Here is a 16,381-nt window from a genome sequence, read left to right on the forward strand (position 1 = left end):
ACCACGATTGGACCATCCAATGTGGAACAGAGAAGGTCAACCAACACCCCAACAACGGATAATGAGCACATGCCCATCCGCTGAACAAACAAAGATGACCGCCAACAAGGCACAACAGTCGGATGGGATACACAAATGAACAAGGCAAATCGTAGCTATTACCCGGCACCGGCAGGCGAGAAAGCGCACACAAAACATAAATGCCCGCACGAGGCGTACCAGCTGGGTGGAGTACACAGACGACCCGACGACCAAAATGATGGACCAACGCAAAATACGTCGGACGACCAAGACCTGCGACCCACATGTCATGGACCGCCAAGCCACTTGGAACGGAAAGTGAGGTATGGTTACACGATTGGACGGCATAAGGGACACCACGCGGGCATCGAATGCGTCGCTGACGGATCGGACGGTGTGGAGGCCGCCACCCTAACAACGGGGCGCGGCGTGGATGGATCGGACGGCACGGAGGCGGATGCCCGGGGAGGCGGGTGCTCGAGCTCCGTTGTCGTGCCTCGCTTCGCTTGCTCGTGGCAACCGTGTGGCAACTCCGACTAGTTGGCCCATACCTTCCTTTCTACTCCCTCCGTCCGGAAATACTTGTCATCAAAATGGATTAAAGGAGATGTATCTAGACGTATTTTAGTTCTAGATACATCCCTTTCCATCCATTTTGATGACAATATTTTCGGACGGAGGGAGTACTTTTTGTTTTTTGTTTTGTTTTTTGAAGCTACCTTCCTTTCTACCTTAGCCACCAAGGCTCCATTCCCGTGACAAAGCAAAAAGAGGTAATAGCACCAGGAGTCCCTGAACTTGTCATGGATGTGATGTTTTGGTCCCAAACTTGCAAAATGCAACTATTGAGTCACACAACTTGCAGCCAATGTGCAAGTTTGGTCCCAGCCAATCAGAGCTCGACAAGTGGATCCTAGTCAGCACAGCCGTCAGCCCCAGCGCCTTTTGCATTTACCCCCCTGGACTTTGCACTAATCAACCCGCACTACACCGCACTTTTCACCTGAATTTATTGGTTCTCCCTCCCCTGGCCCAATCATTCGTCGCTCTCTCCCCCCTGTCCGTGACCGGCCGACAGGCCGTGCTGGCTGCGCTCGTGAGCCATGGCCTCGTCGCCGGACTTCACCGGCGGTGTGCCGCCGCCGCCTACCGCGCACCAAGTTCGGCCCTTCGCTGTCAACCCTTCGGATTATGGTTAGTTCTCTCTCTTCTGTTCCTCCTCTCTGCTCTGTTCCTCCTCTGTGTGCTCGATGTTGTCAACCCTCTCGGTCGGTGTTGTCTTCCTGGTTGGATCGACCAGTTTTGAGCTCGTTTTAGCCGCATTGGTTGGTAGTTTGTGGTTGTAGTGCTTCCCGCGACCTCATACTGGTTATTTGGTAGTCGATTGTAGCCGCCTAGGGTTTTGGGTGAAGTTGGGGATTTAGGCAAGAACCTAGGGTTCTTGTTTGTAATCCTTTTCGGCCAGACTTTAGGTTTGTGGCTAGTATGTACATACTGTTTTGCAAATACAAGTGCCAATTTGGCCTAGGGTTTGTGCTTAGGGGGCAGCATTTGCATTTTAAAAAATGTAAACTTTGTCTGGCCAATGTAGGCCAGTGTTTGAGGTAAGTAGTTTATGGTTTGTGCTTAGTACTTAGTTTGAACATTAGCCATGCTAAATCATCAGTTTGTTACTGCTTATGTTGAGTTAATTTGTAAGCTGTAGTTAACTGAATTTCTTCTGTTAACTGAACTCAGTTCCAATTTACAGTTAACTGAAAAAAGTTCAGTTAACTTAGTTCAATGTATTTATTCAGTTATTTTTATTGATGATTGTGCTTACATTCTGCACTGTGTTGTTGTAGTTTGTGATTCAGCAATGGGACTCAGTGTGGACACCCCTTTCTTCACATTGGAACTGGAACATGGTGGGATTTTCTGTGGACCAATCAATAACATGGAGTACTATAATCCTTCAGTGGAGGTGCTTGACTATGTTGATGCTGGCACATTCTCATATGCAGTCATTGAAGAGCACCTGCTTTGGTTGGGATATTCTGTCAGTGAGCACATCATTTATTGGTGCATGCCTGACAAAACAATTTCAGATGGTATGCTCAGAATCAGAGGTGATGAGGATGTGCAGAAAATGATAACAGCTAGTGCTCAGCATAAGGTTCTTACAATCATGGTTGATCATGCAGATTTCATCAGTAATTTCAGGCAAGATTTGATATGTACAGTGGGAACAGTAGAGAATCCTGTCAGAGTGGTAAACCCAAATGATGTTGCAGCCAGTGCAGCTAGTTCTCACAGCATCATTTCAGTCAATGCTGAACATCCAAATTCAGACTTTGCAACACAGGAGACAGAAGCTAACAATTTGCTGGTTAATCTTGCAGAAGAAGAGCTTTTGCTGACTGATGCTGCAGAAGGAGAGCACTTGCTGAATGATGTTGCACAAGGAGAGCAGTTGCTTTTTGATGTTGCAATAGCAGATGAGTTGCTGACTGATTTTGCTGAAGAAGATCACTTGCTGACTGATGTTGCAGAAGATGTAGTGCTTTCAGATACAGATTTCAGTGACAGTGATTATGACATAGATGATGGAGATGATGATCTTTATGAAGATAACATTGACTTTGATGTTGATGAAGTTGAGCAAGAGGAGGAAGAGGTGGAACCTGAGTATGAACTTGATGATGAAGATTTGAATCTGTCAAGAGAAGAAGAAGAGCAACTGATGTACAAGTTCAAAGCTTTCAATTCCAAGGTGGACATGAGAAACCCTGTATTTAAAGTAGGGATGGTCTTTGCTGATGTGGTTGAGCTGAGGAAAGCTATTACTTCATATTCAATAAAGAACAGAGTGCAAATCAAAAAGTTGAAAAATAACAAGATCAGATTTCATGCAGTTTGTCAGAGTGATTGTCCATGGCTGCTTAAGGCTGGCAATGACAACAGGACAGGAGGATTTGTCATTAAGGCCTACTATGGTGATCATATGTGTCAGAAGAAGTGGAGGCTCAAGGACATGACAGCTAAATTCCTTTGCAACTATTTCATAGAAGAATTCAGAGATGACCAGAAGATGTCACTTGGAACATTTTCAAGGAAAATAACAAAGGAGTTTAATTGCACCCCTAATAGATGGAAGTTAGCTAGGGCTAGGACAGCAGCACTGAAGGAGATCCATGGTGATGAAGAGGAGCAATTCAGTAGACTATGGGATTATGGACATGAATTAAGACAGAAGAACCCTGGCTCAACTTTTTTGCTGACAACTGGACTGGTCAGAGATACAAAATTTCCAATGGGCAGAAAATGTTTGAAAACACTGTATTGGTCATATGATGCCTGTAAGAGAGGATGGCTTAAGGGCTGCAGGCCTATTATCTTCATAGATGGTTGTCATATGAAAACTAGGTTTAAAGGTGTGCTGCTTAGTGCAGTTGGCATTGATCCTAATGACTGCATTTACCCCATTGCTATGGGCTGGGTGGAAGTAGAATGCACAAGTTCTTGGGAGTGGTTTCTCACAACTTTGAAAGATGATCTGAACATCACCAACACTGCTCCTTTCACACTTATGAGTGACAAGCAGAAAGGTCTGATAAATGCTGTCCACAAAGTTTGGCCAGATGCAGAGCACAGGTTTTGTGTTAGGCATATTTACCAAAATTTCAATGAGAAGCACAAAGGAGAGGTACTGAAGCAAGACCTGTGGGCCATTGCCAGATCACCAAACAAGTTGAAGTGGAGAGAGAACTGTGAAAAAATGGATGGTCACAGCTCAGCTGCTTTCCACTGGACTGAAAGACTTGAGTGGAAAACTTGGTGCAAAGCATTCTTCAGTGAATTTCCAAAATGTGACATCCTCCTGAACAATAACTCTGAAGTTTTTAACAGTTATATCCTAGAGGGTAGAGAAATGCCAGTGCTAAGCATGCTTGAGTACATTTTTTACAAGATAATGCATAGGATGGTGAGTAAGCAAAGAGAAGCTATAGAAAAGTGGGCAGGGCAGAGAATATGCCCAAAGATCAAGAAGAAATTGGACAAGAACACTGAATTTGCTGCTAACTGCCATGTATCTGAAGCTGGACAACAGATGTTCAGAGTTCAGTCAGGTAACAATAGCTACACAGTTGATCTTGGTTTGTACACATGTGATTGCAGGAGATGGCAGTTGTCAGGAGTACCATGTGGGCATTCAATAGCTTGTTGCAGGGAGGAGAGGATTGACCCAGAGACATTTGTGCATGAGTGCTACACTGTGAGGACATATCTGAAAGCATATGGATATACTCTTGTCCCTTTGGAAGACCCAAATGTGTGGGAGGTACAGAATGCTTACAAGGTGTATCCACCTGTGTTTACAAAACAGTTGGGAAGGCCCAAGAAAAACAGGAAGAAGACTCCTGAGGAGAAGATGAAGAATGGTGTTAGGGTTTTGAACAAGAAAGGTGTTACAATGCACTGCTCAATTTGTGGTAGAGCTGATCACAACAGGAAGGGCCATTACAGATGGCAGGAAGCTCTCATTGAAGAAGGTGTAGAGCTAGTTGATGAAAACTATGATGACCCCACATTTCTTCAGGCTACTGAATTTACTGCATTTTACTGTAGTTCTCTGAATTTACTGAAATCACTCTAGTGCTCTGAATTTAATGTAGTTCTCTGAATTTTGCTGTACATATCTCAATTGCTCAATGTTTTTGTGCAGAACATATTCCCTAGTCAGGCTGATCCTATACTGGATCCAATGCAGTCACCAACCAGTATGGTCTACAGCATGAGTCAAAGAGAACTTTTAAGAAGAGCTCCAAATAGAGTTCATGGCCCACTACCGGAGCAGTCTTCATTTGTTCTTGCTGCAGGTGCTGCAATACCTCAGCCAAGAGTCACTACAGAAATGAATGCAGGTAGGCAAACAAGGGCAAGGACAGTAGTTGAGAGAGGAGAAGGCTCTCAAGCTTCTGGTAGGGGAAGGGGGAGGAAAAGACAAAGGAACCCAGCTTCAGGCAGAGGAAAAGGAGAAGCAGCAGCTTCAGGCAGAGGAAGAGGAGCAGCAGCAGCTTCAGGCAGAGGAAGAGGAGCAGCAGCAGCTTCAGGCAGAGGAAGAGGGGCAGCAGCAGCTTCAGGCAGAGGAAGAGGAGCAGCAGCAGCTTCAGGCAGAGGAAGAGGGGGAAATGCAACTGCAGGTGGAGGGAGAGGAGCAACTCATGTTGCAGGAAGAGGAACAAGGTGGATTGGACAGGAAGAGGAACAAGGTGGAGGGAGAGGTATGCCAGATGATAGGGCATACTGGCTACTGTTTGGAGAGGACAGGAGAGTGGAGATTCCAGACCTGAATGATCCTCCTGAAGAATTTCTGGCTCCCGATCCCTGAGATTGTGGGACATTAAAGTTCCATCTTTTTGTAGAGGCCTAATGTGATGTAACACAATGACTGGCCTAACAGTGGCTTAAGGTGCCACTTTTTGATGGCAAAACATTTGCTTAAGTTGCCACTTTTTGATGGCAAATATTGGCATTAATTGCCTTTTTTGTAACTAAACTATGATGCAAAACTAGGGGATAAGTCAATGATGGATGGCAAATGAATGTTGGACTGAAAAAAGGCTTTTCAAATTTGCAGTGTGAACTGAATTTTACAGTGTCAAATGAATTTTAAACTGAATTTTACAGTGTCAACTGAATTTTGCTGCTTTAAACTGAATTTTACAGTGTCAACTGAATTTTGCTGCTTTGAACTGAAAAAAAAGATATAAAAAAAGTTTTGCAGTCAATAGTGTTGTTGTTAACTGACTAATCTGTTTTGGAGTGAACACTACTGTAGTTAATTAAAAATAATTAGAGAAAAAAAATTGTTTGCCCTGGGTATCGAACCCAGGACCTTTTGTTTGATAACTTGAACTCCTTGCCAGTGCGCTAGTACTAGTGATCTTGGTAGATACTCATTGCCACAGTTGTTATACAAAATAAACTGTATGTGCTAATCAGAGCGGTGCCGTTCGCTCTTCCACTCCAATTAAGAGGCCACCACCCACCGCCCACCGCCCCCAGTCACCACTTCCGTTTCACGATGCCTCGGGCTCTACGCTCCCCACCCCCCACTCCACCCCAAGAAAACCCTCGCCGGCCATCTCGACGCCGCCGCCGACGCCATGGACAACCACCCTGCATGGCAGAGGATGGTCGACGAGCTGGCAGGCGACGACGAGGTCGCGCGCGCGGAGCTCCAGGAGATAGGCCGGTGGTTCCCCAGCGTCGAAATGCTTGCGAACCACGCGCGGGGCCTCATCGACGTGATGACCAACGACGAGAAGAGGCGCGCTCTCGTGGACGGCCCAGGTACCCCTCCGGCCAACATCCTCCGCTTCGCAATGGCGGAGACGCGCTCCGATGATCCGAGGCAGCGCGCGCGTTGGTGGATGTACAGGTCCGCCACCACGCCACAGCCGCAGCCGGATCCGAAGCGCGTGTGGTCCAGGATGCAGCGCGTCCAGGACATGGTTCTTGCCATGCCTGCGCCGGCGCCCCTCGTCCACATCGACGACGACGACGTCTCTCTGTCGTCCGACTCGGAATACTGCAAGGTGAACTCCGACAACGACTCGGGCTACAGAGGAGATTCGGACTCCTCTGACTCGTATGCGTCGTCTGACATGGTCGAGATGTCGCTCGTTGTCCTGTCAGATGACGAAGAAGAGGCGGAGGAGGACGAGATCCAAATGGTCGCGCCAGTCCACAATGGCAGGGAGGGCGACAGAGACCTCCCGATTGATGTGGAGGTTCTCCCAGATGTGCCTGACATCGTCAAGCAGGAGCTGGTGGAGGAGGAGCCCAAGCAGGACTCGGCGGCGGAGCCGGCAAGGATCGGCAAGAAGAGATCTTCTCCAGTGGAGGTGCACCGCTCCGAGCGTCTCAAGCGACTGAAGATGTGAAGAACGACTGAAGAAGGAGCGAAGAAGAAGGTCAAGTAGTTAGGTATGCTGCTTATAAGTTCAGCATATAAGTTAGTGTAGTGCTATTTTGCGTTTAGTTAAGTTAGGTGTGCTGCTTATAAGTTCAGCACATAAGTTATTTGTAATCTGCTGTGGGAACTGGTGCAACGTTATGCTTGATCAGATGCTGAAACTTATGCTGCAATGCTGCTATGCTTGCTATTTTGTTCTGTTATTTTTGGTTACAATGCTGCTGTTGCTGTATTTGCCATGCTGCTGCTGCTGTGTTTGCTATGCTACTGCTGCTGTGTATGGCATGTTGCTGATGCTGCTGTGTTTCAATTGCTGTTGTAGGTTTCACTCTTTTTAGTTAACTGAAATAAATTCATAATCTTAACTGAATTTGCAATTCACTGAATATTCAGTAAACTGGATATTCAGATAACTGAATATTAACTGAATCTTCATTTAACATGTTAACTGACACATCTTAGGTTTAACACATGTTAACTGACACATCTTCAGTTAACTGAATCTTCAGTTTAACATGTTAACTGACACATCTTAGGTTTAACACATGTTAACTGACACATCTTCAGTTACACTGTCAATTCAACCAAGTTAACTAAAACTTCAGCCAAATTCAGAGCAGTCATACATAACTAAATCTTCAGTTAACTAAACATTAAATTAAGACAAATTCAGAGCAGTCATACATATAGGAAATAAGTTAACTTAGAGCAGTCATACATCATCAGTGCCATGGAAATTAACCAAGTTCACTACAGGAATACAACTAATTAAAAGGTCTTCTTCAACTAATTACTCAAATTCATCTAAGATCTCCTTCAACCTCCTTATCTTGCTCTTGTTCTCCTCCTTGTGCCTGAATAAATCACCAATCATGTACTCAAGTTTCTTCTTCTCCTTCTTCAGGTCATCCCTCTGTGACACAACTATGTCCAACTCTTCCTTCATGTTGTCCATCTGTTCCTTCATGTTGTCCATCTTTTGCTTCATGCTGTCCATCTTTTGCTTCATCTCATCCCTCTCTTTCTCTGCCTTAGCCCTAAAAACCTGATGAATGGTAGTGCTAGATTTATCAGACATCTTCTTCTTCTCAAGCTCTTGCTTCAGGTCAGAAACAACAAGTCTTGCATTGCCCAATTCAGTAATTGCCTGCTCCTTGTCAGCCACCATCTTAGCAAAATCTAGTTTAAAAAACCTCAGATCCTTTTCCATCTGTTCCTTCTCTTTCACAACCCTAAAATTCTCTTCAGCATTAACTACATTTTCCCTGAGCCTTAGCTTGTTCCCATCTTCATACATGCCCCAAACCCTGGCTAAACTCATCTTCAGAGTGGCAGGCCATTCAGGATCAATCCACTGCACAAAGTTGCATTTAGGTATTTCCTACAAAATAAGAAAGAAAACATTTTTAGATAAATGGCAAAGCTTGTACCACTATTGATCTACTAATACAACACTATCATAATTCTTAGCATAACCAAAACTTCAGTTGACTAAATACTGTTTTCTTAGTGAACTGATTTTGCTCAATAAACTATATTGATGCACTAATCCACAGTTAAATGCCACACTACAAGATTTGATGGCCTTAATTAGAGATCTGCTAACCTTTTGTGCACAAGCAAGATACCTCCTTCCACTGTCAACTGATTCAAAGGAAACTAACTTCTCACAGACACACTGATGTTCACATCTAGCTGCAAGATCTGGAGCCAGGCCTCTCCACTCAGAGCAGAAAATGACGGCAGGAGCAGGAGCCTATAAACAATTGTTGTCAGCAAAAATTCCCCATTGCTAACCCTAAATGCAAGTGAGTATGTTTATACTGGATCTGGAGCTAACCTCACTTGTGATAGAGTACCCTTCGGACGAAGAGCTGGATCCTTCACTCCAAGACACCATGGCGGCGAGCTAGACGGACGGCGGTGGCGAGCTGGACGGCGGCGACTAGCTGGACGGTGGCGACTACCTGGGGAGCAGGAGATGGTCGAGAGCAGAGAAAGGCGCTGGGGCAGCAGAATATCCCATGCAGCTGTAGTGCGGGTTGATTAGTGCAAAGTCCAGGGGGTAAATGCAAAAGGCGCTGGGGCTGACGGCTGTGCTGACTAGGATCCACTTGTCGAGCTCTGATTGGCTAGGACCAAACTTGCACATTGGCTGCAAGTTGTGTGACTCAATAGTTGTATTTTGCAAGTTTGGGACCAAAACATCACATCCATGACAAGTTCAGGGACTCCTGGTGCTATTACCTCAAGCAAAAACCTCCTATAAAACACGGCTCGCCCGACCAAGGATCAAACGGCCCCGGAAAAACACCCAAAAAAGGCGGCGGAAAGGGGAGAAGGGAAGAACATGGACGGGCACGTCGGCCAGTTCTTCCAGTCGGTCAGCTCGATCTTCCGCGGGAGCGACACCCTCCCCGTCTGCGACCGCGACATCATCGCCGTAAGCACCCCCTACCCCCCGCCCCTTCCTCGAGAAATCCCCACGGACGGCTCTGGCCCGGACCTTCTCTTACTCCGCTAGCTCTGTTGCTGCCCGTTTGTTTGGGGATCCCAATTTCCGCTGGAGCGTGCGGGGATTCACGAATTCGCCGCGTTTTGAGTGACAGTCCCTGTCGGCTTGTAGGTTCTAGCGCCAGGGGGAATTGCGTCCCATCATGGGGATTTTGTGTTTGGGCGGAATCGATACTGCTGCATGCTTTACTCTTCGTTCATCTAAATCGCTGTCTGTCAAGCTATTTTCGGTGGCGTTAAGGGATCATTCATGTTCAGCAACCAGACGTTTTGTGATTTTTTTTACTGTACTTGATTACTCAATTCCCATGCGCAACCTAGGGCAACCATTATCTGACTGATTGAGCCTGGCTTGATGTCTAATTGCCTTGCGTTTGCGGGCGAATTTCCGGGATGTGACTGAGTTTATCCAATCAGAAGCATTTGGACAACCCGTGCCAGTGCCACCATGCCACTCCTTGATTCTCAGCGGATTGCAGGGGAATTTGGGTGTCACCATGTGGATTTGGGGGTTTGCCGAATCCCCAGTTCATGCTGTGCTTTCGTGAGACGAGTCTTTGTTACTCCCTCTGTAACATAATATAAGACGTTTTTTGACACTGTCAGGAGGGAGTATTTCGTTGACTGTACGCATTTGATGTTACTTAACTGATCAATGGATTCTGAGACAAGATCTTTGTCTTCTGTTGAATCCTTTCCACCCTCGTGCCACTATATATGTGAAGCGTAGATGAACCTTTTTTTTTTGTATGCTTCCATATCCAATTGGATTGTGCTTGATCATGCACTCATTTGTGTTTGTCTAATCTACTATTGTACGTGCTTTTGTCTCAGGGTTGTGAGACAGAGGTTGCTGAGGCTGCAAATGAAGAACAGAAGAACGACAGCCTCATGAGGCTGTCATGGGCGCTTGTTCACTCTAGGCAGCCCGAGGATGTCAACCGTGGCATTGGAATGCTTGAAGGTGATGCATCCATTATGTATACTTAATAGTTTTATTATTCCGAATTTGTTAATGATAATAGGAATTGACTGACTTGAGTAGTACTTTACTACTTCCAAGATATGAGTGTTCATCGCATCTTCTGAAATATTCCTTGAAATAATGCATATTCCTTGGTGAACTAAATGGAGTCATGTAGTACTTGAGTTATTTGTGTGTTTGTTCCACATGTTCATTTTGATTTTCTTTCATATTGATATATTCTGATTCTTCAATTTTCAACGGTCGAGTGCCTTTTCTTAGAATCTATCACCTGAGAACATTTGTTAAGTTGGAGGGCCACACCCACATGACTGTCATGGCATGTTGGAATGCTGTAGATGTCTTGAATTTTGAGTTTTGATCTTCTCTTTTATGGATAGATCAGAGCATCATCTACTGTATTTGATTGTGCTGTTTTTCTCTCTTCTTAAAGCAGTAATGCATAAATCTTATTTGTGTTGTTGAAAAGATATAAAGGGTCCTGCCATGTGGATATCCATTTCAGTGGTCCTGTCAGTCTTCTAACAGCCCCATCATCTGGAAGACCCAGTTGTAGTGTCACTAATATGTGATTTCCATTGCTTAAAAAAAAGCATCCTACTTAGATGTAGGCTGTGCTCATGCTAGGCTTCCAGTCTTGCACATTCATTTGAATCAAGCCAATCCTGCTTATTGTAGCATTTTGTTTCTCACTTAACACTTGTACTTTTCCTATCTGAACTTTCTGCTTTCCCTGGGGCAGAACTCATGATTTGTGTTGGCATTTCTCAGCTTCTTTCGGCAAGTCTAACAGTCCGCTACAAACAAGGGAGAAGCTCTATTTGTTGGCCGTTGGACACTACAGAAATGGGGATTACACAAGAAGCCGTGAGCTTCTGGAAAGATGCTTAGAGGTTTGATTACTCAACATATCATTTCATTTCTCGCTACCATCATTACCATTATGGACAGCACTTGGTTTTACTTAATTTGGAAAGTTTCCGGGGTATTAATCAAGGCAATTGAGAGAGTTTAAATGTTATCTTAACATTGTGTTTTTATTTCCTTATTAGAAAGCTCAAATTAGGACTCATATATGGGTTATGAACTTATGATCATGTTTATTAATTTTCTGAAAAATGAAGGAATTACACTGGAAAACATGCCATTAGACAATTACTATCTGGAATTACTTCATTTTGTATAAACTGCTACCGAATTGGCTGAATGTAATGTAATTTTCTTTCTTTATTAAAGTTTTGGTAATGATAGTTTGACTCGTCATGTTTAGTCTATAGCTCCACTTTGTGTCCTTTATATGGCATGCTCCTGAATTTGAGGCTAAATTGCTAACCAATTTGCACTATCACGTTTTCTCCAGGTTCAACCTGACTGGAGGCAAGCTCTTACTTTGGAAAGGCTCCTTGAAGAGAAAACCAAAAGAGGTATAGGACATGTCATTGGACATGCAGTGTCCCATCTCAGACTATATGTGTAGTCCATTTGAAATGTCTAGAAAGACAAATGTTTGGGAATGGAGGGAGTACTATTTACTGTACATGTCAAATACACTACTGCAACAACAAAGCCTTTCAGTCCCAAACATATTGGGGTAGGCTAGAGTTGAAATCCATAAGATCTCGAAATCTAATCAAGGCACCCCTGTCCATTGCTGTTTCTTTCGTGATATTGCAGTCCTTCAGGTCTCTCTTTACGGACACATGTCAAATACACTAATCAAGGCAAATGTTCTTTAGTACCAAATGCTCTTCTAGTATACTGCAAGAATAGGATCCCCCGAAACCCATTCCTGCAGTGGGTGCCCAGTAAAGTTGAGAAGGATCGACAAATGACACGTTAAGAGTTATACGAAACTGTTTTCTCACATGCCACGAAATTAAATGTTGGGCCGTCCTCCAATTATTTGACATACCACTTGTGATCTGTACCACGTGGTTCCTTCGGAAGAATTAACATGACTGACTGATGTTTAAATGCAGATGGTATGATTGGCATGGCCATTGTGACCGGCGCCTTTGGACTTGTGGGGCTTGTTGCTGGTGGAATCATAGCTGCTGCTTCATCGTCCAGGAAGAAATGAGGCTCCGGTATGCGGTGAATAAGATGATTAGATGAGCAAGAACTTGATGTGAAGTTGCGTAATCTTACCTTGGCACTCTTGCGACCATGCATGTGCGCACTTATCCTTGTCCTGTCCTGTTTCCATGTTGGACCAACCTTAATCGCACTATTAGTAAATACGACATTTCAACTGTCGGATCGAAGAATGTATGTTAAGCTAATGCTAGATCATAGACTGTTGCATTGGTTCATATCATTCTGATAATCCATCTTACAAGCATAAGAGGAGCTGTATCTTATGCCAACGTAAGATCGATGTTGACGCGAAAATTTCAGAAGAGCATAAGATGGAAGGAAGAGAATTATTTTTGGTGTTTCCACATCTAATAAAGTTACGCTTTTATGATTTGTGGACACGATGTTCCCAAACAAACAACATGATCAGCTGTCTATTAGACGTTTATTTGATGCAAGCACCAATATCTTGTCTCGCAGTAGAAATGAAAAAAATATTTCAATCTTCACTCCTTCCCTACCAAGGCCAGCAAGATATCCATGTAATACCCCGAGGTATCACCGACGACATCGTCCGTCACCGTCGTCTTGAATCTTACCCTGTACTCTTGCTTGATCTTTTTCGTGTCGATGTCGGCCCTGGACACGATCGCCCTGGTGAGCGCGTCCTCGTCTGTTCCAAGTCCTAAGATGGAGTACCTGATAACCTGAACAACGAACACAGAGCGTATACATATCATCTCACAGTGAGGACTCGTCTCATCTCCCCCACCACATGATAAGTGAAGATTCCCACGTGTTTGATTGATCTGCGTGCCGTGACGTACCTCTGCAAAGTGCTTTTCAGGAGATGTGAGGCACCAGACAGCAATCTTGAGCATCCTCGCAAACTGGCTGCTGCTGTACTGCTTCATGTCCTGCAACAACAGCAGCAACAACGACAAGAACAAGTGCTTCAGTTCACCAAATTGTTCCAATCAGTTCACATCGAAGAGTAGTTATTAGTAGATATGAAAAGAGCTTAGGCGTCATTTGGTTCATAGGATAGAAATGTTGTAGGAATAGGAAAATCATAGGAAGTGAGATGATATACATCTCAATTCCTATAGAGAAAGAGATGTCATTTGATGCATAGGATAGAAATTTTTCCATTGAGTCTTAGCTCATGTTTTTTTTCTTCCAAAATGTGAAGGATTGATTTCTATCCTATATATGAATAGAAATTCATTCCTACAAACCAAAGGGCCTCAAAAGGAAATTTTTCTATGGAAATCCTATCCTATAGAAATCCTATGACATTCCTATAAACCAAAAGGATTAATAAACCTCTTCGATGTCGCTGCCATGTTGTTCCTTGTAGCACCGGAACGTGGCGGCGAGCTGCGGCTTGCTCCTGGTGCTCACGATCCGGACGACCTCGCCGCCGTGCGGCTGCTTCTTCCTCCGGATGGCCTCCGCCAGCTGCGCGGCCTCCTGCTTCGCCACGGCCATGTCCACGCTCCCCTCCGCGCACCGGTACGACCTCACCAGGCTCACCAGCAGCTGCAACAACCAAGAACATTATACAGTACATACTACTCTGGAATGGATTGCTCGGTTCTTCTCCTGGAGTAGTCACCTTCCTGAGCGGTTCTTGGAACGCAGGGCAGGCGGCGACGCCCACCTTCCTGAGGAGGTGGTCCGGCGTGGCGGCGCAGGCGGCCTCGATGAGCACCCACGCGTCCCTGTCGTCGCCCCGCCTGCCCAGGGCCTCCCTCGCCAGCTTCGCGTCCCTCTCCGCCGGCTCCGTCGCCAGCAGCACCATCGCTTTCTTCATTAGCGCAAGAACACATCGTCATCATAAGTACTGCAGCAAGCACAGATCATCGAGAGTACGTGCCTGGAAGTGGCCGGAGAGCTCGCCGTGGAGGCGGGTGAGGAGGGACTCCTTGTAGAGGCTGGGGTAGGCGCGGCGGATCTCGGCGCGCTGCGCGGCGGTGCGCCGGCCGAGGATCTCCACCAGGGCAAACTTGAGCGCTTGACACAGATCGCGCAGACATTAAAGAGACGTCCACCCTGCAGGCGGGTCGTATGCACGTTACCTTGCACGGCATTCCTGAGGCTCTCCGCGTCGGCGGCCGGGGATGGCAGGGGCGTCGGGACGGCGATGGTCGCCATCTCTCCCGCGCTGGCTGCTCTCTGCTCTCAGACGCACGCACAGAGGATGATGATTCGATGGAGGGAGCGAAAGAGGAAGGAGCTGCAAGTTTTTCTTGGTAGGTGGGAGCGTGCGGGCCGAGGGCGTGCGATAGGGACTCTGGATCGAACGGTTGGGCCCCGCGGTTCAGTTTTTCTTTCACCGTCTCTAATGTTTTCAAAGTGTGCATTGATCTTGTTTTTTGAATAACGTTCCCTTTGTCAATTTCGCAAGGCAAAGTTCCCTTTTCTGTTAGGCAAAACGCTTCGTCCAATATTACGTATGTTCTCCTCTCCCTTTCTTAGTTGGGGCGTGCTATGCACCAGCTGACTAATCTTTTTAAAAGATCGTCCGGGTCAGATCTAATGGATGAGCGGTCGAGCGGCGCCTCCATCAGTGCAACACGGGTCTTGTTGCATCTTTTCTTTGCAACATATGTCTTGTTGCAGATTTTTTTTTCAACAGAGGTGACGTTGCAAAAGCTTGTCTAATAAGTTGCCGCCATTGATCACCGTCTTTCACCGACGTCATTTTTGCAACACCACTACTATTGCAAAAAAGAAAAAAAAACACAACAAGATCCTTGTTGCAAAAAATCATATGTCGGGCGCCATGGCCATGGACAAGTTCAAGCACGGGGTTGGGCCCTTCCTTCTTGCCACCAGTCGATGGTGCCTGCACATAGGTCGCCGCACCAGCAAGGAGGGCTCCCTGGGTGCCAACAATGCCGATGGAGAGGTCGTGTGCCGCTAGAGCGGCGACCGGCCCGCGCGGAATTTTAGCATGGTCGGCGTCCCGGTCCAGATGCATGGGGAAGAGGCGTGCGACACCAGTGTGTGTTGCGGGACGGTCGGCTACCCGGTGTGAGCGGCGGCGGCGGACCACTGTCAGCGCCTTGTCAGATCTACTGCAGGGGATGAGAGATGCGAGAAGGGAAGGAGAGTCGTGGGGAAGACGATGCGGTTGGGCATTGTTTCAAGAATCATGAAAGGTGGAGACATGCATGGGCCCACAGGGACACATGTTAGAAGGCGCGGACGCGGGATGTCTTTCCAGTTGGTTCACGTTGAGCATTTCCCATCTTCGTTTTGATTAAACCCTTCCTAACTCCAGTTTTTCTCATCGATTTTCCTTGAAAACCGTCCTAATTGCCTCAGCTTTTTGTGACTTATCAAATAAAATTATGTTTTCTTAAGCCAATAAATTCTTACCAAATAAAATTCTTAAATTTACATAGGTTGGTAATCATGGATGGGATTCAATGAAAACGTTTATTTACACAATCACATTAGACATGGGCAAGTAAAACACGGGCTAACATAACATTTATATCCAATTGCAACACATAAACTGCCACACTGGCAGGGAGCAATGCTGCCTCTCAAATTTGAAAGGACAGTACCCAACTTGTCCTCCATTGTGACCCCTCAGGTAAGGCTCTTGAGCAATAAGAAGATTATCGGCCAGCTACAGCTCTACTAATCAATCAATCAACCAATATCTTTGCTGTTGTCAAAGCAACCAGATCGCACTGGTCTCCTCCTTAGTCCTTCACATGCAAGATGGGGTGAACCGATTGTTTTGTCAAAAATAGATCATCTGCCCTTAGTACACACTGCAACAAATGTCAAGAAAAATGGAGCGGTTG

At 45.7% G+C, this 16,381-nt stretch overlaps 2 protein-coding genes across 3 annotated transcripts; one reads left to right on the plus strand and one right to left on the minus strand.

The window, feature by feature from the left end:
* The first annotated feature begins 9,216 nt into the window (after nt 1–9,216).
* LOC123084827 (mitochondrial fission 1 protein A) lies at nt 9,217–12,793 on the plus strand. The gene is made up of 5 exons (XM_044506337.1): nt 9,217–9,425; nt 10,331–10,460; nt 11,253–11,374; nt 11,842–11,905; nt 12,461–12,793. Exons 1-5 carry the CDS (start codon nt 9,333–9,335, stop codon nt 12,559–12,561), a joined length of 510 nt encoding a protein of 169 aa, XP_044362272.1. The 5' UTR covers nt 9,217–9,332; the 3' UTR covers nt 12,562–12,793.
* A 99-nt stretch (nt 12,794–12,892) lies between these two features.
* On the minus strand, nt 12,893–14,796 carry LOC123084826 (annexin D3). Of its 2 annotated transcripts, XM_044506336.1 has the most exons (5): nt 14,437–14,796; nt 14,176–14,367; nt 13,884–14,099; nt 13,385–13,474; nt 12,893–13,264 (listed from the first exon to the last, which is right to left on the minus strand). In XM_044506336.1, exons 2-5 carry the CDS (start codon nt 14,359–14,361, stop codon nt 13,064–13,066), a joined length of 693 nt encoding a protein of 230 aa, XP_044362271.1. In that variant the 5' UTR covers nt 14,362–14,367; nt 14,437–14,796; the 3' UTR covers nt 12,893–13,063. The 2 variants fall into 2 exon arrangements, with proteins under 2 accessions (XP_044362271.1, XP_044362270.1); XM_044506335.1 differs by lacking the exon at nt 14,437–14,796 and having other exon boundaries at nt 14,176–14,413.
* Between the last annotated feature and the right edge of the window lie 1,585 nt (nt 14,797–16,381).

This window comes from Triticum aestivum, chromosome 4A (genome assembly GCF_018294505.1).
Source record: "Triticum aestivum cultivar Chinese Spring chromosome 4A, IWGSC CS RefSeq v2.1, whole genome shotgun sequence".
Taxonomy (NCBI): Eukaryota; Viridiplantae; Streptophyta; class Magnoliopsida; order Poales; family Poaceae; genus Triticum; species Triticum aestivum.